We start from the raw sequence: 26,135 nt of genomic DNA, 5'->3' as shown, positions 1-26,135 counted from the left end.
TTCCACTTCATACGGAGAAAAGACGACACTATTGTTACTTTAGCTTTAAAACTTAAAACGCTCTTTAAAGCCTTAAATGTGTTCCTGTGTGTCTATCTAAGGAAATGTTTTCCTTTTTTTAATGAACAAACTAGCTATCAGAAGGTATCAGCTTAATTTTGCAAAGACCTGGTAGTTATTTACACTATGCTATTTAAAATCTCAGGTGACCAGCAGGCTGAGAACAATTATGTTGAAAATGTAGAATATTTCTTTGCTTGTATATCTTTCCTGCATGAAATTTTAAAAACTACTACGTATCATCTTTCAGCTTTTCACACAATTACAGGCATACGAATCTGATTTGTTCCATGAACAACCTTGTGTTATAAGTGTAATGCTGCAAGTCATGATAACTTCATTACTGCAGCAGACACTGTGCTCTATCCAAAATGTCTCTTTAACCGAATCAATGGCTCAGAGGACTACAAAGTAAGCTACATGCCTAATTACATAACAGCTTTCACAGTAATGACCATCAAAATGCAATCAACAAGCATTTTCCTCAGGCATCTCTTTGGTCAACTGGGAATCCTGGTTTTTAGTTTTATTCTAAAACTAAATAGTAAGACTTTATGCAAGCAAATCATACTGTGCACACTTTACCCAAATCTGTGATGAGTATCGGTTCTTGCAACGGGATATCAGGTACTGGAACACTCGTCTTTCCTGTACGAAACTTTGCAGGTTTACGCTGATGCCGCATCTTTCTTAGTTCCGTGTGTTTAAAATGAGAGGCAATGTGTGTCTTTCTGTGACCAGAAGTTCGGAACTTTTTATCACAGTGTGGGCAAGCAAAAGGTCTAATACCTAAAAAAAAGAATAGCGTATTATGTGTTTAATATTCTACAGCTTCAAAAGCAAGACAAAAGGGTAAATGTATTTCTTGACCTCATCTAGAAACTTTCCCCTTTACAGCCTCTATACAAAATTCAGCATGTGAAATATGGCTGTGAGATAAAGTCTGTGCAAAATAAAGTCTGTGAGATACTGACGTCCTACCAGTGTAGGACACTGAGTTCATATGCAATATTTGGACTTGCACACTTCTTCCTGCTCCTCTTCCATGCTCCAAAACATTTACTCCCCAATCCAGCTCTACCTAAACACAGCTAAATGAGACGAGTTACACCTGACCGTGGGTGGCAATACACATCCAAAAGCAACATAGTACAGCACTGGCAATATCCACATTTAAGTAATATTGCACATGTTACAGGATGCTTATTCAAATCACATCTTAAAGTCAACTACTGTCCCAGTCAAACACGGACAAAAGTAAGTATAACCAATCTGTGGTGGAACACCAAAATTTCATCCATCCATCTGTCTTTCCACCACATGTTATCCATACATAACATGCAATATAAAGTCAATCTATAGTCCCAATTTTGTCATTTAAGGATCATGCATTATTGGGCTAATACATGTGAAACTTAAGGTGAAAATCACTTGAGCATCAGTTACATATTGCAGCCACAACCAATGAAGAGTTTTACTTTTATGGCATCTTAAGGACTAGTAAATTAGAGGATAAGCAAAAACAAAGTTCTGTTGTATTTTCTGCAAAAGAATAAAATGGCAACTCTTCTGTAAAATATTATGAACAGTGCATGAAGGTAATGTGGGTTGAGTCAATACAATTTCACTGCCTCGCCCTGCTTTGGTTAAAATAGACATGCAGATGAAGCTCCTGACATAAAAAAAATTTTTTTTACATCCCTTGCTAAAGTGAGAACTTGGCAAAATTTCAAACCTAGAAGTCAAAAGTTTTTCATATTACTGATTAAAACTGTAAAAAAACAACAACAAAAAAATGGAAAAAAATATTTTCAGATTCTTGCAAATTAATCAGATAAAATGTCTTGCATGTAAAAGGCACATAAGCAACTTTCAGTAAGACCTTCCTATTCCTAAGGAAGTTCTCACAATATTAGGAAAAGATAAATGTGACAGCCTACCTGTATGTAAGCGAATATGCACTTTTAAACTTCCTGAGGTAGAAAAGCTCTTCATACAGTACTGGCACTTAAAAGCCTTAATGCCGGTATGTGTTTTAATGTGTGCTGTGAGGGTGCTCTTCACAGCAAAGGCCCGGAAACACTGCGGACATTTGAATGGCTTTTCATGAGTGTGAATGCGGATGTGTCTCACTAGATCACTGGGCTTTTTAAATTCTTTAGAACAATACGGACAAATATGCCATCGTATTCCGTTTTCCTCACGTATGGTACCTGAAATACAATTTTAGAGGTGATCACAAAAGTACATATTTTACTATTTAAAATACTATTAATATAACAGTCTCAGAAAGAGAAGTCAGAATTTGAAAAGGAGACTCAATATTAAATTATGGTAAACAAAGTGAAGACATCTTCCATTTCCCTTTAGTCACGGCTCTTCTCAGATTTAAACAAAACTGTAAGTACAAGAAACTAGCTTTAATCATAATTATTAGATTAAAATAAAACAAGCAAGGGGAAATAAATGGAACTAGATTATACAGTGAGGTTTTATTTAAACTGATAAACCGCCCTAAATAAATTCTATTGGAAAAATGTATTAATAAAGAGAAGATGTTTATTATATTTGGAAAGAGTAGAATATTCAGGTAGCACTGTTTTCTCATGGGTAAGATAGTTTGTTTAAGGTGTCATAACTCTCCTCAAAAGTGGCAAACGGAGGGGAATTGACTGAAGGGCATGTGTCCTGCACAGGTAGGATTTTAACGGTTCCATTAATATGCTTAGTTTTAGAGCGTAAGATGGAAATGAGAATTGGCTTTAGGAACTAAAAAAAGGTCTGGCCAGAGGTCTAGCCTGTGAGTTAATAACTACCAAGAATACAGTCTTGACTAAGAGTTAAAAAGTAAACACCTTGGAAGAGATGTTTGGTGGAGTATTATATTTAGTTTACAATGGGGAGATGTGCGGCAGCGCTAAGAAGTAGGACATGAGGAGACCTACTGCACCTCACCAGCTAAAAACAGTCTGTCAGTTGTCACTGAGAATGTCAGGCTTAAGACCTCGCTTGAGCCCATCTTCAAGAAAAACCAGAACATGGGAACTGAGGTTACAATGGGTTTGAATCCTTTGCTACAGCACAAGGAAAAGGATTGTGATGAATGTGATTGTAGACTCTCTCATTGCTAAAACTAGGGTATTATGCACTCCAGGTATCTTAAATATCCTGTCTGCTTAACCTATCTGCCTGCGTATCATCCATTCCCTTCGATGTGAAGAGCACATTAAAGAGTTATTTGTTCTGCACAGTGCAAGAATTAGCTAACCTTCTCATGGAAAGAGGGAGATTGGAATTTTTCTAGCCAGAAAGTTAGGGTGCCCAAGTCTTGGAAATACTGGGAGTAGAGTCCTGTCTGGTTATGAGGAGTTAGTCCTTGGTACAGACTGGCAAGATCAAGAACCCAGAAAGTGATCAGCTCACCCCTCCTGGACTTCCAGGAGAAGGGAACTAAGTTTACAAGACTGATAAACTACATGTGATAAACAATAATAAATGGTATTGTATAGTAAACAATTTCATTATTACCAGGTAAAAACTGGGATTTTTTCTTCAGAACTCTTTTTTCCTTTTTCTCTACTTTTTCTGGATTTTCTTGCTCTTTAATTGGTTCTGGATTGCTAGTGTTGACTTGATTCTGAACTTCTGCATTTTCATCCTGATTTGAAGGAGTCTTGTTTTCACTACAGTCTGCATTTGTTGAGACTGGGATTGAAGACAGCCCACTGTTTTCCAAGGCTTGCTAAGACAAACATAATGAATTAAACTGAGTGCATGATTCATAAATATGTGACCAAAGGTTTTGGCAAGAATGCAATAAGTCAACTATACAAAGAATTATATTTTGACTATTTTGAAGTCTTCAGATAACTTTTTTTTTTTTACTTGTGGGAAAAATATCTGAAATCAACAGTTACTTGTTATATTAGAAGCAATATTTAGAATCTAACAAATGCTGCACCCCCTCTTTCAGAAAATCAGAGCAGAACTCCTAACAATTTCAATCCATTACCCAATGAAATTTTGTCAAACTAGAGGAACATTCTCTGTTTCCAAAAAGCTACAGCTTTACCAGGTTTAATTAGCACTGCTTTTTTAAAAGAAAAATTGTCATATAATGCCACTATTTTAAAAAACAAAATTCCTACATTTACCGCTTTTTTTATTAAAACTGACAGCTCTGGACACCGAAGAATGGAGAATGAAGCTCACTGAAAGAAGTACTTAGCAGTTGCTATTGTCATTCCCTCAAGAATGCTCAACACTAGGGACAGAGGAGTCTTGCAGCAAGCAGTAAGTTTCTATGTTTACCTCAGCTACTGGGAATCAAACAGAGCAAACACTAGGGCAGAGATGGGAAGCCTTTCAGATGTTGTAGATCTATGATTCCCATTACCAGGTCATTGACTATGCTGGCTGGAACTGATGGGAGCTGAAGTCTAAGAACTGGAGGACCATCCACTCCTTTATTGCTGTGTTAGGATGAAAGCAGTCATGGACCACTCACCATAGCCTAATGTACCTAGTACTCTTTTCTCCACATGTGACTCTTCTCAGCTCCCAGCACAATCTAGCAGGGTGAAGTTAGAGGTGATCTGATGCTGTATAGGGAAGACATTTGTTTCCTCCACCCCACCCAGCTTACTAAATTTTAGGAAAGAGTAGGTAAGGTTCCAAAATAGGTTTTTACCCTACCTGCAAAATGTCTCTGTTTATTCCGACAGCCATACTGAGTTGCTGACCAGGTTGCTGAGACTGATTATTTTCCACTGGCTCTGACAACTCAAGCAGTTGCTGAATGACGTCAGTTACAGACTGCTGACCTTGATGTCCTGCCACTGAAGTTACTGGATTTTCTGTCTGTTGACAAAAGAGATGTCGTCTTAAATATACAAATGTCATTTGTAAAGGAATTAAACAATACAAAACGTTTGGAATGTAACTGTTTGTTGTTGTTTTTTACAGGACTGGCATACTTATTTATTGTACAGTATTCCCTATATTAAGAGCAAGTATTTCAAAAGTGTCATTCATGAATTTCATTCAGAAACAAATGAAAAACCAGTGTGGATCATACAACAATCGAGTAAAATACTCCAACAAACTGTTATCAGTCAGAAAAGGTTTAGTTATAAATGAATAAATGAGAGTTTGTAGAATGCCCATAAGAGGACTGAAGTTTTGCATGATACTGATCTGGCTGTAACTTGTGTTAATGAAAGAAGTGAAATTAAGACTGTACAAATAACCTTATTGTCTTAAAATCACGCTATGGAGGCTCAACCATTTACTTTCTGGACATAAGCTGGATCACTATGAAAAGGGTTTCAAAGGTTCTAGCTCAACTGCCACTATGAATGTACTGATCAACTTCAAACAACTTGGGCTATCTAGAAAAATGAACATATGGTCCCCGCCCCCCCACAAAGGATGTACATTAATGAATAATGAGCCTTAATTTATTACCCTATGTAAACGTCAAGTCTGAAAGACCAGTTCATTTCTAACTACACAATATCTGGAATAATGAGAAAGTATGAAACAGAACTTGCAAGCCAAGAATTTTCAAGGTACTGCAACAATAACATCCAGGATTCATTTCTGTTGTGTGTTCATATTAGCATGCTCTTCCCTTTTGGGAACCAATTTGTCTGCCAATTGGTTAAATATTTGCAGAAAAAGTGCAAAATATAGAAACATATAAAAATAGAATAACTATGAAAGAGGCAATAAGATATCAATTTACAGGTCTAATTTAAATTATAAAATTATCCTTCTGTAAGAGGGGATACACAATCAAAAGTTCAAGACTTTCAAAGAGGACAGATGAATCTATTTTGAACATCAATTTATTAATTTTTTATCAATAAGCAGGGTGGATAAAAATCAATGATTTTTTTTTATTTAAATCAGATTTTTAGTCCACAGGCTATTCATCGAGAAATAAGGATTTGTTTTAAGTTTTTCATGTGTGCTAAAACTCAGTCTAAGTTTTTTAAAAAACAAAAAACGTTTAACCACATCAGTCAACAAACATGGATAGATATATATATATATATAGATATATATACACACACACTATAATGTTATTTTTAAATTGTAATTAAGGAAATGATTATTTTTCTCCTTCCAATAAAGTACAGCAGAAAAGTTGTCCAAATATAAAGTTAACTTATTAAACAATAATTTCATAATTATCTATGCATTTCTAACAGTATAACCAAATCAGTAATTTTTGATATAAATGTAAAAACTATTATTCCAAAACAGAAACCTTCCTCTGGTTGTAAATATTAAGATTATATCAGCAAGAATGAGTCTTTCTGTAAAAAAATTGATTTAAATCAAGTCTTACTGACTAGTGATTTAAAACCGTGATTTAAATCAATTTGATTTAAATCAAGTCCACCCTGTCAATAAGTATTAAAAAGCTAGCAATGGCAATGCTTTTCTACTTTCACACCAAGCACACTGGCCCCATTCCAGAGATAGTCTTATATAATCTTAGCTACTTTACATGAGCATCAACCTCTTATTCCACCACAATGCACACACCCAACATTCCTGAGGTTCTGTGAGCCTATTCCAGGATCTGAGCCTTTGGTGGCAGGCCCTGCTCTATGAGGCTCCTTGCCAGTAGAGGCTCAATAGAAGTTATGTCTTCATTTATATATCTTTCAAAAGCTATATTGTTTAGACAGAACTTTGCAACATTTCTTTCTTTCTTTCTTTCCCGACAAGTATTTACTGATGTTATTATAGCCTTGTCTATATGTTGTATGCCACTTTGCTATATTTTTATGGAAGTGTGGTATAGACATTTGAAAGTAAATAAATAAAAAACGGCATACAATACTGACTCTGACAGCATTAGCCACCTATTTAGGTTTGGCTTCAGCCCTATTCCATGAGGGAATCGCCCTTATCGTGTGACTACATGTACCATGCAAGTGCACCCTCTGCGAACCCTGGCAACAGGATCACGACATTCTTTTCCCACTGAATTATCCTCCCCCATTCTTGCAAGCTGCACAGAAACTACCTTTACAAATGCTTAAAATAGGGTCCTAAGGTGAAAACGCACAGCATAAAGTTATTTAAAATCTCTAAAGTAGCTTTCAACATCTTTGAACTGTTTTACGGAGATGTAATGAACTCTGTAGCATAATCCAAAGATGTGGAAAATTTTGCAAGATATGTTTTACCATAACAATGCAACACAATTAAGCTAAGAATTAGAATACTCACATTCTTCCATTTATTATCAACAGGCTGTAGCAAATTAACTGTTGCTAAAGTCAGAGGCTGAGCCACAGAATCCTATGAAAAAAGAATAGAAGCATTAACTGTACAAAAATAAAATATGCAAATCTAAAATGTTATACTGCCACTGCCAATTAAGATCAAGCAAAACAGTATGCTTTTTTTTAAAAAAGTATTCAATTATACAGAAAAACATATTCTTAGATCACATTTTTTAATTTACACAGCTACTTCAGTTGTATTATTTTTCTAGAAATTAAGATACAAAACCCTGATTTTCCTCATTAGCATATACCTGATTACTGGATATAAGTGGCACTTAAATAAATAAGGGCAACTGCTGGTAACTAATCTATTAAAACTCAAGCAAGATAATGGCTAATCAAATTAAAGTATACACTTAGCTGTTTCATTTTATTTTAGCCACAAGGACATTACTGCATAAAATTGGTTTTGTTAAATTTTTGAATTCACAATGTTCTTTTCTTTAAATTTGTTTCCTTAAGGGGACAGTTTATGTCAATATCCACCACAATGACCAGTTTAAGATGCAGCAGATCTCAGACTCAACCAGGCCCTAAAAGGGGTGTGGCAGGGGCAGGACCAGAGAGAAGGGTTAGGCTGCATCCTAAGCCCATTCAGCTCAGTCACATGACCTGGCAAACCAGCATGGAACACTAGTTTAAAGGATTGATTTCCCTCTGCCAGGCTTCAGTACAGCCAAAGCAGTAGCCCCACTGCTGAGTGGGGTTTGGATCTGGTGTAACTTTGCACTGGCTTTGTTTGGGACCAGCTTTTAGTGCACAGGATTTCTCCCTAAGTGCATTTTAGCTAGAAAGGAAGAAATATTCTGCATCTGACATGAATATTAAAGAGAAAGGCAATGTGTGACTTTAACACAATAGTCTGAGCACTGTATTGAATCACAGCTATGATTTAACAGGAACAAGCAGTATGATAATGCATGGTACTCAAAAGCCCCTACTGTACTCCTCCACTGTTCCTTCCTTTAGCGCACCGGAAGGTAGGGGAAACAAACCACAGCCTGGCTTTGTGTTATATGAGAAACAATGCTCATGATTTGCTCCTCACCAAACCACAAGCAGAAACCAGTTTGTTTGGGGCTTACCACTTAGTTTGTTTGCAAGAAACAAGACACAAGTGATATGTTTGTACATCATGAAGCCAACCTCCAGTCTGTTCTTTCCTTGGCACAAAAAAGGAGTAGCAGAGGACCACAGAAGTGACAACTGAGCAGCATGCTCCAGTATGCTACTTGTTCATATTTAAACCATAGTTTAATTTTAAATATTGTTTAGGGTGAGGTCCAAACAAAACCAACATTTTCCAATAATGAAAAACAGCAATACCTGAAAGTCAAAACAGTCCTTTTAAAAAAATAAAAATATTGAAGTTGTTTTAAAAGAGTAACTGTGTTAAATCTGTTGTATCAAAATGACAACGACTCCTGCAGCTCCCTAAAGGCTAACACTGTGAGCTTCCACAGTCAAGAGCCTACTTCATCAGATGCACAAAGCTTAAGGTACTGGATCTTCTATACACAGATGAATCTAGAGGAAGGGGAAGCAAGCTTTACAAGGCAAGATTAAATGATCAAAAGTGCACATCCCCAATACATGGACACCAGGCAATGAATTAATGAATTACTTGTCAAGAATCTGTGACTTGCCTGTTTAAAAGAAGAAAAATTAAGGCAATGGCACAGTTCACTTGGCAATTCTGTAGGCACGCCTCACTGAAATGAATAGGCATTGCCCAATAGGACTGTGGTGTTGCGAAGCCATTAATTTCAGAGGGACCTAAAGGAAAGAATTCTTGCTGGATTTTGCCTCACCTAGAAGGAAGTGTGATGACATATCTCACAAATACACACAAACAGAATATTTATCTCAAAGAGCAAAGACATTGGGAGCCTGTTTCCCTTTACCAAAAGAGATGAGAATGTAAAGGTTACCGTTGTCAAGGGAGATGTTTCTGTAGTAGAACTCGTTGTATTCTGTGTGCTACTCATATGCATCTTGCTGATATGAGTATTTAAGCTGCCTAAACTTTTGAAGATACAACTACATTCTGTACAGTTATATGTTGGGCCATTCTTCACCTTTAGGAACAAAAGAGAAGAGGAATGCTTAGTATTAAAACTTTGCAATTACAACTACAACAAACTATAGCCAGTATCTCCTTAGCCCTGTTTTATTCCCCAGCTACAGTAAAATTTGCATTACAGATTACAGATGAACTCAAGGTATTAAAGATCTGAAAAAGCCCAGCCATATTATTAAGCACTGTGCATGTCATAATTATCTCCACTCACTCACTATCTTCCACCCCAAAAATGGAAAACTAATTGAACCATGAATAACAATGTCAATGGGCTTGCTTGTTTGGTAGCTGAAACTAAGTAAATTAATTTGTACCTCATATAAATGCTGTGATTAAAATGGGAGGGGGGGTCATAAAATACAAGCAGGAAAGTGTCAGATTGGAGATGGAGCCACCTGGGAGGTTGCAGCAGGGAAGTGTAGCACAAAGAGAATGGCAGCTCAAATCAAAATAGGACAAAAAAGATGATTCAACATTCTATAAAACCTATTAAGTTTGAATTGTGATGAGACTTCCATCCAGCTTGTGTCAGAGTGGCTCAGAAAGTAAGCTCAATTACTTAACTCCCACAACTGGAAACAGCTCAGCTTCTTTTCAAAATCAATACAACTTTTGAAGTCAGAACCACATTTTGAAGGACCACAGGAAACCTACTTCATGGGAGAGGGAGAGAGGGAAAAGATCGGATCTTCCACTTTCTCACTCCTGTTCTAGAGTGCTCCAACCCTGCTACCCTGGATAGTAAAGTATTGTTTAAATTTCAAAGTGGAGAAGGGTTCAGGTGTGACTATTTAAGGAATTCTTTCTAACTTAGCCTTTAGTCTAAGGAGAATGATTTGGGAACCTTGCAATGCTCAGCTCTTCTTTGAGATAAAAACTTCAAACTTCTGAAGCTTATATTCAGGCCAAGAATGGAAAACATTGCTAGCATCTCTACTTTTGCCCTAAAATAGCTCTTTATCAGGGGAGTATTAGGCTAGTGAACAACTGCTTTTGTGTGCTCCAGAAGGAGCTATATAGATTTTTCTACTACAACTGATATCAAGCACCATTACCAGTGACATTTCACAGATGGTTTTTTTGGAACTCATACTGCCTCTGCCCTTTGTACACCTTTCATGCTTAAATCTCCATCCCCTTTCAATGGAACACCTCCTCATCTTATCCTTTCTGAACTCTGCCATCATCACTGCTACTTCACTATTATCATCCACCAATATTTCTAACGACGATACCCCCTAGTAGGCTGCTCAGCAATCAGGCACAGCAAGTCCTTCTCCTCTCCCGTCTGGAAGAGGTTGATGAAAATAGGGTGACTGTGAAGACAATATGGACTCTAACAGACAAGGGGGCAAGTAATGATAGCTGTTAGTGGCTGCACTGAAGGGGCAAAAGGGGGAAGGGGCAGGTGTAAAAACAATGTAAGGGGGGGGGGAATGTCCTCCCTTCCCCAGAAAGCAAAAACTTCTCCTGAAAGAAGTCAAAAACTTGACTGAAAATTATCTACTACAATTCCATGGAAATCTATGGATGCATTGAATACAAAAGAAACCAAATGTTTTTCTTCCATCTAGTATTAGACCATAAAATGAATGTTTCAGAAATTGCAGGCATTGAATATAGATGAAGCTGTTAATTCAGGACCTGTTGCCATTTAAAGTGTGTAGCCAATAACAGAAATGAGCTGTGCTATTTACCTCTGAATGAACTCTCTGAATATGTGATTGAAGATTGCCTTTCTGAGAAAAGGCTGCAGGACAAAAGGCACAGGCATGGGGTTTTTCACCGGTGTGTTTAATCATATGGGTTTGCAATGCCCCCTTCTGATTAAATGCTTTTCCACATTCACTACATTTAAATGGCCTTTCACCTAACAAAAAGAAAAATGTATTTATACACGCACACACATAAAACAGAAATATGAGTTTTCATTGGTAACAATTTCTAAATGCATTTGGCGTAAAACAGTACAGTAAAACAGAGCAATGATTACAATACTCTACTGGAAAACCGTATTTTTTCCCTCTAGCAAACATTCGTAGATAAAATAGCCCCCTAAACATTGTAATTTTTTGTCTGATCATCCTTCTCAACTATACATAAATAAGTATCATAGTGCTTTGTATACTTATTAGCCCATCAATAAAAAGTACTTATTTAGAGAATGGCCCCACCAACTTTTTCTGCATGAACAGTCCTGGAGACTTCCAAGACACACTTATATCAGCTTTCAGAATCTGCATATGCACACACAGTGCTACTGTAAAGCTGGGCTTGAAGCAGCAATGGGAAGTCCTCCATATACTCCATCCAGTACAGCATGAAGCTCCATTACTCAATGCACACAGATTGGCTGTAGCAGGACTGTGTATGGAGCAGGGCTGTGACAAGATCATGAGGATGGGAAGGGTCAATCACATAACTCACAATCCTGTGGAGAACTGAGTAAATGAGGGGCTCATGCCCCTCATTAAACCTCAACTAAGAAATACTTGATTACATTTCCATAATTTTACCAAGTACTTAAATGACTAAAAATGGAACTCTTCAAGGCAAATAAACAAACTGAGCATATATCAAGGCTCCATTTGGTGCCAGAGACATTCCTCTCAGCAAATAAAGGAAGAGAGCCAGGCAGCTGGAGTGACCATGTTGCTACTTCATAAGTTTGGGGAATAGAAAGGATGTCCTGCCCGTTTGGTGGGAGGAGGGTTGCCTGCTTGTTTTTTTGGTGAGCAGGGATGATTTGGGGAGGTGAATGTGGTTTTTGCCTTTTGAGGAGATGTTTTGCTTGTTTCTTAAAGTGCGATATTAGTTTGTAGCTTTTTGAGAGGCATTTGGGGTTTTTTTCTGTTAGTGTGGACTTTGGCGTGGATCAGCAAGTTTTGCTTCCCTGTGACTTTTAGGGTAGACAACAGGGGTCTTGCCTATTTGTCACTTGGATGAGCTGGGCTTTTTAATGCTGGGAGGGCTTTGCCTGTTTTTTGCATCTTTTGAGGGCAGATGTATTTCTCTCAGGTTCTGTACTTTCTTGTGCTTTGTGGAGGCAAATATGCAGTATCAGATTTGGGAACCAAACCAAACGTCTGCTAATTGATGGAGAAGACTATTGCCAACTATTTGCATAGGGACTGCTTTGAAAAGCCATAACCAACAAAATACCTGGGGTCATTTTCAAGCCAATCTAAAGTGAGCTGTAGGAGCTTGCATCTCTCTTACATTGATTTAAACATCTAACTCCTCAATATATACTTAAGTCCTGAAAATCGAATATATTTCATGGGGTGGTAGTGGAGGGACTGAAATAGTTAATTCTTAAATTAGGGCCAAGGCTGACCTCTTGTGGCCATTCTCTACATTTCACATATAACAAGGGGGTCCTTGTAAAACTATTATTCCGTATTTCTGAGAATTAAATTTACTTTCATTAAAATTATTTAATACACATTAATGGGCAAAATGTTTGATAGTTAGGGTCATACCAAATATCAGAATACTAATTAAAGCTTATCCACACAGAATTTCAATATATACATGCCATAAGGTCTAAAATGATTGCATTAAGCTTGCCTGCCAATGTGCATCAGAAGCCAGCTTGAGAGAATAAATGCCAAGGGAAAGAGGATGAAAATTTAAGTTAAAAGGTCAACAAAACTTGAAGAGACAGGAGCAAGCTGTTCACCCAGAAACAGCTGTTCATTATTCCATTCAATAACATGAGTGGGGAACTGCAAGGTTATTTCAGTAAAACTTGACACAAGCAAATTGATGTATTTGAGTCAGTTCACATGGCCCAGGTTGTACAGGCTGTACACATAGCACAGGACAACACTGAACCTTGAACGTCTAATATTTTGTGCATTGCTCCCTTTCCAAATAAAACTTCAACGAAAACTGGCACCTACTACAAGCAGACCCCGTTCATATAATTTGTATATCCATACAGCAATTTATGCTCCTAAGTCCCATTTCAACTGAGGGAGCAATCCTATACACTAAAAGCTGTCATAAAACAAGCCAGTGTAAGTTAAACCAGTGTAATGATCCACCGGACAATTGAGCCACCTTATGCCTGGTAGCGAGAAAGCAAGCCTTCAAAATAGTGTTTGAGTTAACGCCACCCTTTTTAACTTACACCAGGTTGCCAAGTCATGTGACTGAGCTGAACCTGCTTAACATCCAGCATAATTCAGGTCCCATCACATCCCTTTTTTAGGGCTTACACCAGATTAAGATCTGCCTGGCTAGGGCTCAGTCCACTGGATCCCAGCTGAGCCGAAGATGAGAGAGTTAAGCTGGCATAGCTTGAGCTGTGATCTGAACTTCCCAACTCAGCTGGAGATCTTCTTTTGTGAATTAGCATCAACAGTTGTAAGGAATGCAATTCTCCTATTTAGCTAAAAAGTTTATACAAGGAAGCAAAAGCAAGCAGTGTGTGTTCATTAGGTTATCTGAAGTCTATACACATTTTCAAATACATATCTCTGTAGATTTATTCACCTTACCTGTGTGTATTCGAACATGCCGTGTTAACTGACTTGGTTTCTGGAAAGTCTTTCCACAGTGTGGACATGAATATGTAAACCCACTTCTGTCAATATTTCTGTTGTATGACCTGCTGTTTGATACCCTGTAGACATATATTAAGTAGTTAAATATTATGGTGAATTCAATTGCAATGTTATCACCTCATTCGGAAGGTAAACAGATTACCATCATTATCCCAACTACTTCTGGTTCTACAGAGAATTGGAATTAGAAATGAAGGCCAGGTATACAGTATTGTAGATGCTTTACCGGTAACAATACAGTGGTACCTCTAGATACGAACAGGATCCGTTCCGGAGCCCCGTCCGCATCTAGAAGCAAACATAACTAGTGATGGCACGTCTGCGCATGCGCACGTTGCTTTTCGCTGCTTCTGCGCGTAGCATCATTTTGAGCATCTGCGCACACAGCGAAACCCGGAAGTAACATGCTCTGTTACTTCCGGGTTGCCGCGGAGCGCAATTCGAATGCGCTCAACCCGAAGCGCATTCAAGCCGAGGTATGACTGTACAGGGCAAACCATAATTATGGCTTCATTACAAACTTTCCAAGCTGAATCCGTATCAAACACAGACAACAAAAGAAACCCAGTAGGCACTCAATGATTACTATCAGACACACTGCAGCTATCTGCTGATTAATGAAGCCGTGAACTTTCAAATGAACAACTTGGGAGCAATTTACCTATGAGATTGCCTTACCCCACATGTGCCCTATCAACAACCTCCAACTGGCAGCATTGGCACTATTACAGAAGCCACATCATACCTGGTCCGCATTTGTATGGACTTGATCATTTCGTGTGGCAGCTCCTAAACTTTGGAACTTCTTGCCTATTGAGATCATGCAGGCACCTTCACTGTACTTTTTTCAGTGACAGCTAAACATATTCTTGTTTAGGTAAGTCCACCCACATGCTTAGAAAGTTGAGGTTATTTTAATCTGTTTTAGTATTTTAACTTTTCTCTGTTTTAAAAGTTTGGTGCTGGTTTTTTTCCTGGTATTACTATTTTATCTTTCGTAAACTGCTTTGAGGTTTTTTACAATCAAGAGGTGTATAAATTTTATGAAATAAATAAATACCATGAATACAAGTGCTGATAAAAACTTAAGATGGGTGCTTGCCATCTCACACATGGAATATGTCAGATAGGTCATGTGCACAGTATAAAAATGCAAATATATATGTATACTTCTTGTTTCAAAAGTACACGTACACACACTCCTTCATAATCCTACACCTCAGGCACAACAGAAATGTATGTACAGAATTTCCACAATGGGATTGAGTGGGCAGCACTAAAGCAGCTTCACATCTAAAATTAAGTCAGAGTATTAGTTATAAACAGCTCCCTGTTACTGATTGATGTTCTGCTTTCCTACATAATTTTTACTTTTGTTCATTTATCTTCCTCCACAGTATTCTTGCCAATCAAAATGCCTGAATTATCTGTGTGAAATAAAATATTCCGGACATGTTTAGCAGAGTTTAAGCAACAATACGAAAAGTCACTTGAATTAACGAAGGAAGGATGCATAACAAAACCCTGCCAGCTTTACTAACTGTTGTGCTTCACATGGAACTTCGCCTAGGCATAAGGATGATGTTTCATGGTAATAGCTACCCGAGTTAAGATATCAGCGTGAAATCTGGTTGGCCTACTTTTGCTTATGGGTGTTCATCCTAGAGTTTCTGAGGAAGCCAAGCATGATGGGTCAGCCAGAGAAGTTACTGAGCTTTTAACCTACTTGTTGTTTAGTCGTTAAGCTATTCTCACCTTATTTTGTAATGAGTTTTCATGTGCTCCTTCAGTTGGGAAGATGTTTCAACCTCTTTCTTACAGGTTTTACAGATATGGGTTTTGCTTCCAGACAATTCTTGACGGTGTTCTTCCATGTGTAAGGCCAGCTGGCTCTGCAAAGTAAACTCATCTCCACACTCTGAACATATAAGATTCTGCAAAGATAGTAAACTGGTGTGATTCTTTTCTAAAACAGCATAAAAATACATTACTTTATAATAACATTTCATCACCTTAAGCATTTTCAATCCTTTGCTGGTAGAAAAATTGACTGTAACAATCTGGGATCAGGGTCACACATACGTCAAAAAATCCTTGGTGGAATTTTTTAAGCATGACACCATTTGCAAGTCAAAAAAAATTCCCTCCTCCCCTCCACATCTTTGTATTGTGTATGTGCTTCAAAAATGAAGATAATAGTCACCTCTTCCTTTTCATGAAGCATAATATGAGCTTTAAGACTAGCCACTCTAGAGAATTTTTTGTTGCACACAGGACAAGTAGGATCTTCTCCATTGTGGGTACATTTATGCAGTGTAAGGTTGAACTCAACATTAAACGACATCGGACACTGGTCACATCGATGAGGCTGTTTGTGGAAAACAAAATCAAGGCAATATTTAAGCTTCATAATTCCATTGACAAGAAAATCTAAGAGACAGAGGTCACATCATTATGATTGTAAATCACCACGAAAACATCACTGGTTTAGTATATAAACTCCTTAAGCAAGTAACAAAGGCCAAATGAAATGGTGCCAACTGCCAAAACAGTGAAACTTCAAATCTCTGCAATGGCCTTCCTTTCCTTTTCCACACCTTATTACAGCATTTATTTGCTGTCTTTAGAAAACCATCTTTATGCCAACACACCTTAAAACTTTCCCCACATAATGCACTTTTGGAGTGATAACTGAGCTTTACACATTTCAGCTTTAAGAGAGGAAAACAAACCTAAAACATTTCACTGGAAAATGACTGTTCCTTTACTTTTTCCCTTATTATGATCCTAGATTTTTAATTTGTGCAACAGAATTTTAAATATATTAAGATCTTTTGTATTGCCTAAAACAGTGGCGTTACAAAACAGGGCGGAATATTGATAAAGCTTGATTTTTTATATTGTTGTTTCCTAGATTATTAATAGACATATATTCAGTGGCTCGAGCAAGCGGTTATGCCCCAAATACAGCCATTTCTTCCTAAGCTGGAAACAAGAATAGAGTCTTTCAAAATGTGATATATCTTATATCTTCCTGGATATGCATATGACAAGAGGTAGAAAAGCTCCATGTTATTAAGCTTCCTCAAAATTAGGTTTACAAAGAACCCTGGAATTTGATTCATGAGGAAATTAAATGGAGATTTGCGCACCTATTCCACATCAGTCATTTTGTCACAAGAGCTACTCAGATTTATTGAGATACTCACCTTGTCATTTTGCTCATGATCCCTCATATGGCGTTGGAATTGTGTGTCTTTCGAAAAAGACAGAAAGCAGATCTCACACTTACGGATGTTTGGTACTTGCTGGGTATAATTATTGTTCTCTGTATTCAGTGTTAGAACACCATCTACAAAATAAAAAAAACTTTTTTTTAATGAAACCATGCTACTTGTTCTGATTGCTTATTTTACAGCTGCTCAAAAATGTCCATTACCATTTGCAAAGTTTTGTATGTTTTTTTTCTAGTTTTGTTATTGTAAAAAATATGCATAATTTGAAAATAAATTATTTCATTGCCTAAAGCTCTCAACAGCATATATTAAAAATGCAAGCTAACCTTTACTCTTTTCCCTTTAATTTGTAACAAACTTTTCAGGTTACATAGGTTGCAATCCTCTTATTTATTCTTGTAAAATCACAGTGATTTCAGAAGTTATATAAAATATAATAAACGACTGCTGACTCAGTGAACAATCTAAATAGAAAGGTGTACTTGCAACTCTGCACTTGTATCCTGTTCTCAAGACCCCAAATACGCAACAAAATGCTAATTACAATACTATTAAAAATAAGCTAAATTTGTAGAACTATCTGCATGTTTATTATGTTTTATTGTGTTGAGGGATTCTTAACAGCCTGATCCTTTGCGGAATTAGGCATACCCAGTGAAATCAATAGGCTAAGTTGTGGTATCAAGATTGTACTCACAGATATTAACTTAGTTCTGATTTTTAAAAACTGCACATTGTTCACTTTGTTTACTTCAGCACCTGTACATATTACACTTTGTCCATCTTGTGTTTTGTAACAAATACTAATTCTTAAAATAGTGTAAAGTTTAAAAAGGAAACTGTCTCCCAAAACAGTAAGTAAAATGTGAATACAGTGGTGCCCCGCAAGACGAATGCCCCGCAAGACGGAAAACCCGCTAGACAAAAGGGTATTCCGTTTTGGAGGTGCTTCGCAGGACGAATTTGCTATGGGCTTGCTTTGCAAGACGAAAATATCTTGCGATTCCTGGGGTTTTTTTTTCGCTCCCCACTCCCTTTTTCTAAGGCACTAAGCTGCTAATAGCCTTTTAGCACCTAATCCGCTAATCCCTTAAGCCTTTAATAGCCGCTAATAGCCACTAAACCGCTAATAGCGCTAATCCGCTAATGGGCTTGCTTCGCAAGACGAAAAAACCGCTAGACGAAGAGACTCACGGAACGGATTCTTTTCGTCTTGCGAGGCACCACTGTATAGGCTTCTTTCATAGTTTTTGAAACAAGATACTGACTTGTTTTGTGGTTGGAGCCTTGCCACCAAAAGAAGTGTAACCAACTTCGCAGTCTCCCCTTGAAGTACAGAAGACCAGAGCTGCTAGGTACTAACATAAATTCATTCTATTTCTGTAGCCCACCTTTTTCTCAAAGGAGCTCAATCTACATGGTTCCCCCATCCTCATTTTATCCCAAGAACAACCCTATGAGGTAGGTTAGGCTGAGAGACAGTAACTGGCCCAAGGTCACCCAGTGAGCTTCATGGCTAGTGGGGACTTGAACCCCAATCTCCTATGTCCTAGTCCAGTACTCTAACCAATACATCACACTGGCACTCAATGTGATTTCACCACTTCATCTCTGTGACTACTCTAACATGAGGTGTTTTTAAGGAAGAAATGTTTCCCATCACTGCTCACAGCAACAAGTTCACTCAGACTATAAGCAGGGATACAGGAAAACATGCTTCAGAAGTACAGGAAACTTTAATGAGATACCCCCAAGTGTAATGTACAGGAGCCTATAAAAGAGTAGATTGAAGACCTCTTCATCACCACTGCCAAGGACCAGCTCCATCAGGCCTCAACTATCATCTACAACAGCCATAACGAGATGGTTAGGTATGCCTGGGTTTTTAACTTTTCCTCTCTGAAATTTGACCAACTTATTTGAATCCATTTCATAAGCCCATTGGTTTGTTTATTCTTGGTCCCTTCCCGACGTGATTCTTTTGGGGACCCACCTGCGGAAGGTGTCAAATACCGAACGTGGAAGGAAGTGATCAATTTAGAGCAATAGACAGATGTGGGTATAGAACTACTAAACCATCACCAACTGCTGCTATTTCACCAGTTGGATTTGGGCTCCTCCTACTCTCACAGCAGGCATTTAGAAGCAGGAAACAACACACAATCTGAGAAAATTGCCACCACCAACTTGCTGCTGTTTCACCAGCTGGGATTGTGCCCAGCAAGCTATGTAATGGGTCAGGTTTTTGTTTTTGTTTTTTAAAACAACAACTGTAGAAGAGATACAGTATCTACCTTTCAAGTAGTTTTTTTTTTTTTTAATGGTTTGAGAACTGTGGCAAGATGAGCAGAACAAAAGCCAATTAAGCTTGAGATGCAGGGGTGCGGGAGGAAAATAGATGCAAGAAAATACTATATTTAGTTTCCCTGTCTTTATATCCAAAATCTACCTAAATGTAATACTTCAATGTAATCCTAATCATGCCTACTAAGAAAAAAGTTCCACCAAGTTCAGGACAAAGGATGGATAGAAGGCTGGTGAACCTGTGGCCCTCCAGATGTTCTGCAGTACAACTCCCATCTCTGACTGTTATCCATGCTGCCACAACGGATGGGAGTTGTGGTCCAACAACATCAGGAGGGCCACAGGTTCACCAGCTTGGTTCATCATCTCTGGTACTACCATAGGATGTTAAGTAAAACAAAACATTTCTGTGGCCTGGTCACAAAGCACAACATCAACAGTACCCCCTCCTCTGCTCAGGAAGTACTGTCCAAAAATCCCCAAGCCATCAACACCTGAAATAGAAGAGCAATGGTACCCTATGATGCCCTAACCTTGCTTTTTTGGATAAAAAGGCTTGGAGTACAGTGCCAGGGCCTCAAAAGTTTCACGGATTTGAAAGCAGAGGTGGGCAGCGTCAGCAAGGATTTGACCCCCAATTTTCTAGGAACTGCATGGACGAAATGGGTTTCCCTTTCTACCTAGGCTGCTGAAATGGAGTCAGCTTGGGGAATCCAGGAACGGAGTGGTTTGTGTGAGAGTTAAGACTTCATCCGAGTTCTGGTACTCCGAACTAATCCCTGGCTCAGAATTCTCCCATTTTCAGAGCCTGTCCTTTTTGCACCTTGCTGGGTCTCGGGGCTCTGGGAAGAAGAACACAAAGCAGACCCCGCGCAGCCACTACTACATGCAGCCTTCCTGCCTTCCGACACGGTCGCCGAGCACCGGAGGGTGAAGGCAGGGTGTTGCTCAAGCAAGGCTCCAGAGAGAGGAACCGCCGCCTCTGCTGCAGCGGAGCGCCCGCAAAGGTGGCGCCGCCCGCATTCCTCTCGAGGCTGCGGGAATGCCCGTCCCTTCACACGGACGCCTCGAGAGCGCATCGCTCGCCCCGGGATGGAAAACCACCCCGCTATGGGAACCCCCCATTTCCCCCGCGCCACCGATCGCCTTAGAAAGGGCGCCTCAAACGGGGAGAAGAGGAGACGCCGCCGCCCAACCCCGCCGCCCTCGCCCTCCTCCTCGCTCCCCGTCCCGCTTCCCTTCCCTCGCCCGTTCTGACAGAATCTCGCCTTCCCTCCCTCTATATATAGATTTATAAGCGCGCGCGGCGGTAGCAACATGCGCTCCTCCGCCTCCGGCTGCGCGGAGTTAGCTCGGTATCATTCCGCACAGGGCCGGCCGCACACTAAGTCCCTCGCACAATAGGCCCGGCCTTCCTCCTTCGCCTTCCTCCATATCCGGGGACTATATGCGAGGCCCGGCGGATTGTTTCGCGGTGCCTTTCTCACCCTGCGCGAGCGATGTGAGGAATTCAGCCCGGCGCCCGGAGACGTTTTGTTTTGCTCTTGCTTTTCTCTTTTGCTGAGCCCGGCCGCGCCTCCTCCTCTTTTATTTTTTTATTTTTTACCTGACTCGGTGGCTGCTTTGGTGTTTTCTCTACCGCCGGGTTTTGGAGGCCGCCCCCGCGGCATGATTGCCCCCTCCCCCTTTCCCTCCCCCCTCCCCTGTGCCTTTGGTCCGACGCGCGCGCGTGCGCGCGCGCGCACACCCCTCACGCAACGATGGCGGAGGGAGAGGCGGTTGGGCGGTTCGAACTCTTGAGGGGAGGGAGGGGGGGTGAAAAGCCAGAACGCGCCTCTGAAGCGGCCGCGCGCGCCCACATACAGGGGTGCGCGCGGCCAGCGAGGGGCAGGAAAACACGGATGCGAAAGAGGGCTTGTGCTAGCGCGCACGCGCGGCTCGGAAGGCGGCCGCGGGGAAATAAGCGCATGCGTCGTGCCCGTAATAAATAGCATGCGGTCGGCAACAGAAGAAGGGCGGCAGCTTAAGTTACTGTAACGTGTGTTGGCGGTGAGGGGTACGGAGATCTTGCGCCCCCAGTGCAGAGAGCCAGGCAGCAGTTCTAATCCCAGTGACCTGGAAGGAACTGTTCGCATCCGTCAATCATATTCCGATGGAAAACGTCCCCTTTTTGAATGCTGAATAACTGAACAGACTTTGTGCTGCAGACTTTAAGCATACTCAGTAAGGAGATGTTGTTGGCATGCATCTATCTGGAGAGATAATGGAGGACGCCTCCAAGTGATGAAGTCAAACTGCTGCGTCAGCAGCACCAAAGCGACCTCCTGGAAAGCAAGCCTGGGAGCACTGTATGGAAGTCCTGGGCTGCCCAGACAACAAGATCCCCTTTGCTGATTGGATGCAGGTGGCGCTGTGGTCTGAACCACTGAGTCTCTTGGGGTTGTTGATTCGAATCCCCACGACGGGGTGAGCTCCCGTTGCTCTGTCCCAACTGCTGCCAACCTAGCAGTTTGAAAGCACACCAGTGCAAGCAAATACTGTATTTTTCGCTCTATAGGATGCACTTTCCCCCCTCAAAAAATGAAGGGGAAATGTGTGTGCGTCCTATGGAGTGAATGCAGGCTTTCGCTGAAGCCTAGAGAGCGAGAGGGGTTGGTGCGCACTGACCCCTCTCATTCTCCAGGCTTCAGGAAGCTATCCGCAAGCACCCCAGGCTTGGGCAGCTTTCCGCAAGCCTTGGGAGCCTGGCGGGAGTTCCCGCCGGGCTCCCAAAGCTTGCGGATAGCAGCCTGCAGCCCAAAGCTGTTCTAGCTTCGGGATGGCTGTGCAAAGCCTCCACAGGGCAGCAGGGTGAAGGCACCCCGCTGCCTTGCGGAGGCTTGAAAGGCTGTCCCCAAAGCCAAAACAGCGAGACGGGGCGCTGCGCAGCCCTCCGTCTCGCTGTTCTAGCTTTTGGATGGCTGTGGCAAGCCTCTGCAGGGCAGCGGGGTGCCTTCACCCCGCTGCCCTGCGGAGGCTACAAAGGATGTCCCCGAAGCCTCAAGCCTTTGGAGTGCAGCTGTGCTCCAAAGGCTTCAAGGATCTTTAAGGCTGGCGGTGGGGGAAAGCAGCAGTGCTGTTGCCCCACCACAACCTTCTCCATTACCCAGTGGTGTAGCGTGGGTTGTCAGCACCCGGGGCAAGGCAAGTAATTTGCGCCCCCTAGAGTGAGTGAGCCAGGTAGGGGCAGAGAGCTGCGAGTGCGAGCGCGCGCCCCCCCAGATGTTGCGCCCAGTGCGGGCGGCACCCCCTGCACCCCCCACGCTACATCACTGCCATTACCTTACCTAAAAAGAACAAGAATGCAAGGTGTAAGGCAAACCAACCACAGCACAAACTTGAGAGAATTGGGAGAACATATGCAGCAACCCGTGTCTTATGTTAGTGCATTGAACTCTGGGGAACTTAGGGCACAGCGTTAGGGATGGCGCTAGAGAGAATACAAGGCTGTAATTCACTTAATGGGACTCTGCTGATGTCATCAGCCACAAGTACATAGACTGAGCAACAGATGAATAGAAAAAGACCTTGGAGCTCAGCAGGGCAAAATGATCTCAAAGGAAACTGCTGGAGTTATTTATAGATTTTTAAGAGCACAAATATACAGCATGAATGCACAGCAACTGCAACATTCAAAAGTATTAAACAAGTTTAAAAACCTTTAATTGGTGCCCCCCTGCATGCTGCTAGACAATGAACATAACAGGCAGCCCAGTAAAAAAACCTACGGTACTTGGAAAGTGGAAAATAGAAGCAGCCTAGTTTCATAGGCTAAGCTAGGTTGAGGAGAAACTGCAGGAGTATGTTTGTGGGGGTTTTGCCTGTAAAGATTAGTACGGTAAATTTTAGGCAAGTTCAGAGTTTTCAACTGTCAGTTTTGTTTAATGGTCCTGTAATAATTGTTGTGTAGCTAAAAGAGATGTTATAATTGAAAGTAATAGTTTTAAAATTCTGGATATAGCCACCATTTAAATTTTCCATATTTATTTATTGTATTTCTAGAACATCCCCCCAGGGCAGTGTACAACTTCATTAAAATGCAGAACATTAATTGAAATCTTTTAAGAACTGCATGTCTTAAAACCTAACAATGCGCTCCAGAGCAACACTACATTGAGGGCATCGGAGAAATTATAACGAGCTCTGCCAGACTTTTATTTACATTTTATATTCTGCTTACAGGTTGTAGATGATTAAGGCATATTTAAGTTGTGTTAAAAAAATAAAATCCTACAGCTACTCAACCAGTTTATCTCAACTGCAGATTTGATCTGCCAGCGTGTCTATAGAAATATGCATACTTACAGAAAGAAAAGTTGTTATGTACATATTGACACCAAAATTTTCTACAACAGGGAAAAACCAGTAGAAAAATAGAACAGTTCTTTTTGGGGTTTGCTGCCTTGGAAGTGGGTTCCCCCCCCCTTTTTTGTTGTTAAGTGCAGTGGAAGCTAATATTCAGGTCATTAGTTTAATATGGGATTAAGATTTCCCCCTCTCATCAATGGGATCTAGTGTTTAATGGTCAGAATGAATAACTCCACAATCATAGAATGCAATTCTTGTTTTATTAAGATAAACAAATGCATGTGACATCAGCAGATCCAAAATTGTGCCCTTAATCTACAAGTAAACAAAGGAAGCATTCAGGGCTTTGACTTTTGTGCAGTATTGACAATTTTGGAGTAGGCAGGGAATATTATTGCTCCATAAAACTGAGCTGTTTTGATGGGATATTCTACACCGTACGTTCTCCCCGTTAATAAACAATGACAAAATCTTCTTGTGAAAGCTCTTCCAAAGAGTGTTTTTATATCCAGTTGAGATCTCGGATGAAAATGATTTTAAGAGAAGGTAACGAGTAGTAAAATAAATCAGCTTTGATGTCAGTTTGTCTTATTTCAATAATAGTCACCATGGAAACTAACTGACCTATTTCTTTTCATACCTCTGAATAAACAATAGGGCTTCCCATTTTCATACATACTGCTCTTTGTACTAGGTGTTTACCTTCCTCCATGATAATAAAGAGCTTTTTCATTGTATTCTTCATATATTACCTCAAAGGTTTCTTTTCATGATTTCCTCTTCTGTGGATTTTTTATTTTCTTTGCAAAGACAGTGAAGGCCCTGAGTTACCAGTAAGAAAACTTTTATTTTTATGGGTTCGGGCAGTATTCACTTTTGAAAATATTATTACCAACAACTCCAACTTCCCTTAAAATCATACTTTTGAAACCTACTTATGTGAGGCAGAATATTGTTACTGAGGGGAAAGCAAATGGTTCGGAGGCACTGATTTATTTATTTTTAAAGAAAAAGCTTTTCATTATTTCTTTTTATAGTGTATATAAAACAATTATAACAACAAATGAAAATTAAAACATGAAAAACAAAACTATAAAACAGGCAAATAGTTGCACATGAGTCCTGGGACTCAGCTACATTAGTAAAATAAAAAATTAAATGCGACACCAGATGTTGCTGTAGAGTTCGATTCTTCAGCAATGTGATTTCCCATTATGAGCTCTACAATGCATTTTCCTGATTTATTTATTTTTTTAATTAATGATCCAGCCCAAGTAAAGACTATTAACTTTATCAGATCATCGATTATAGTTCCAGATTTGCCAGGCTTTTGACAAAGGTCTTGAAAAGGATGGTTCCACTCAAAGCACATGGCCATTTATTAGCTAGACCCATGCCTTATAAGAACTCCTGTGCAGGTACTTGGCTTCTGGAAGTACTATGCTTCTGCCTACTCCCCATGTCAGTTGCCTCCAATTGTATGTTTCCGCAGTGCCACCTTTCAGCCCGATGCTAGCCTGCATTATGACGGTGAGTTTCTCCCAGGTATTATAGGGGACCGGAGAGAAGAAGAAGAAGAGTTTGGATTTGAAATCCCGCTTTATCACTACCCTAAGGAGTCTCAAAGCGGCTCACAACCTCCTTTCCCTTCCTCCCCCACAACAAACACTCTGAGTCCACCTTCACGTTCTCCTTGGCGCTGAACTCCAGCCATATGCCTAGATATGCTCGACCTACCACTCTCATGCTGTCGCTTTGTATATTATTGCACCCTTTACAATACTGTTTTGACTGAGACAAGGCACAGTGGAATTTTCAAAGCACGATTCTCCTCTTTAGCCAAATGGTGATGTTAACAATTCAGGAAACTTCCATGTACAATCTGTCCAGGTTGTCTAAAACTGTAAATAGGCTAAGCGCTAGTGAACTCCCAGAGCACATCAGCACGCCATTCTTAATGGTTATTGCAGACACTTATGAATGAGCAAAAATCAATGTGATCCTCGGCACATTCTGTTCTGATCTGTATCAATCGTAGCTGTAGACACAGTACATTATAGTAACCTAACCTCAAAGTTACCAGACCATGGATAACTGGGAAGGCTATCTATATTTCTTTATTAAGGAGAGGCAATAGGTAGGACACTGACCAAATTGGTGAAAGACTATTTCAGGCCATGGATGCCAGCTGGTTGTCCAAAGACAACAACAGATCTAATAGCAGGCCTAC

General features: G+C 40.2%; 1 protein-coding gene across 4 annotated transcripts in view; it reads right to left on the bottom strand.

Moving 5' to 3' along the window:
• ZNF236 (zinc finger protein 236) overlaps nt 1-21,318 on the bottom strand; it is a 44,810-nt gene extending 23,492 nt beyond the window's left edge. The window contains exons 1-12 of one of the 4 annotated variants that reach the window (XM_083449129.1): nt 21,165-21,318; nt 17,228-17,370; nt 16,222-16,386; nt 15,774-15,952; nt 13,953-14,077; nt 11,145-11,317; nt 9,299-9,445; nt 7,309-7,380; nt 4,756-4,920; nt 3,589-3,802; nt 2,001-2,273; nt 646-849 (exon numbers count right to left, since the gene is read on the bottom strand). In XM_083449129.1, the coding sequence (XP_083305255.1) occupies nt 646-849; nt 2,001-2,273; nt 3,589-3,802; nt 4,756-4,920; nt 7,309-7,380; nt 9,299-9,445; nt 11,145-11,317; nt 13,953-14,077; nt 15,774-15,952; nt 16,222-16,386; nt 17,228-17,370; nt 21,165-21,228 (1,924 nt within the window). In that variant the 5' untranslated portion in view covers nt 21,229-21,318. Of the gene's footprint in view, nt 1-645; nt 850-2,000; nt 2,274-3,588; nt 3,803-4,755; nt 4,921-7,308; nt 7,381-9,298; nt 9,446-11,144; nt 11,318-13,952; nt 14,078-15,773; nt 15,953-16,221; nt 16,387-17,227; nt 17,371-18,522; nt 20,193-20,238; nt 20,980-21,045 lie in introns of those variants that run through there. The other 3 variants (XM_083449132.1, XM_083449131.1, XM_083449130.1) reach the window with 3 other exon arrangements.
• Nucleotides 21,319-26,135: the final 4,817 nt, after the last annotated feature.

The sequence above is a fragment of the Podarcis tiliguerta genome (genome assembly GCF_965153285.1).
Source record: "Podarcis tiliguerta genome assembly, chromosome: 7".
In the NCBI taxonomy this organism is placed as follows: domain Eukaryota; kingdom Metazoa; phylum Chordata; class Lepidosauria; order Squamata; family Lacertidae; genus Podarcis; species Podarcis tiliguerta.
This window is presented reverse-complemented; position numbering and strand designations above follow the sequence as displayed.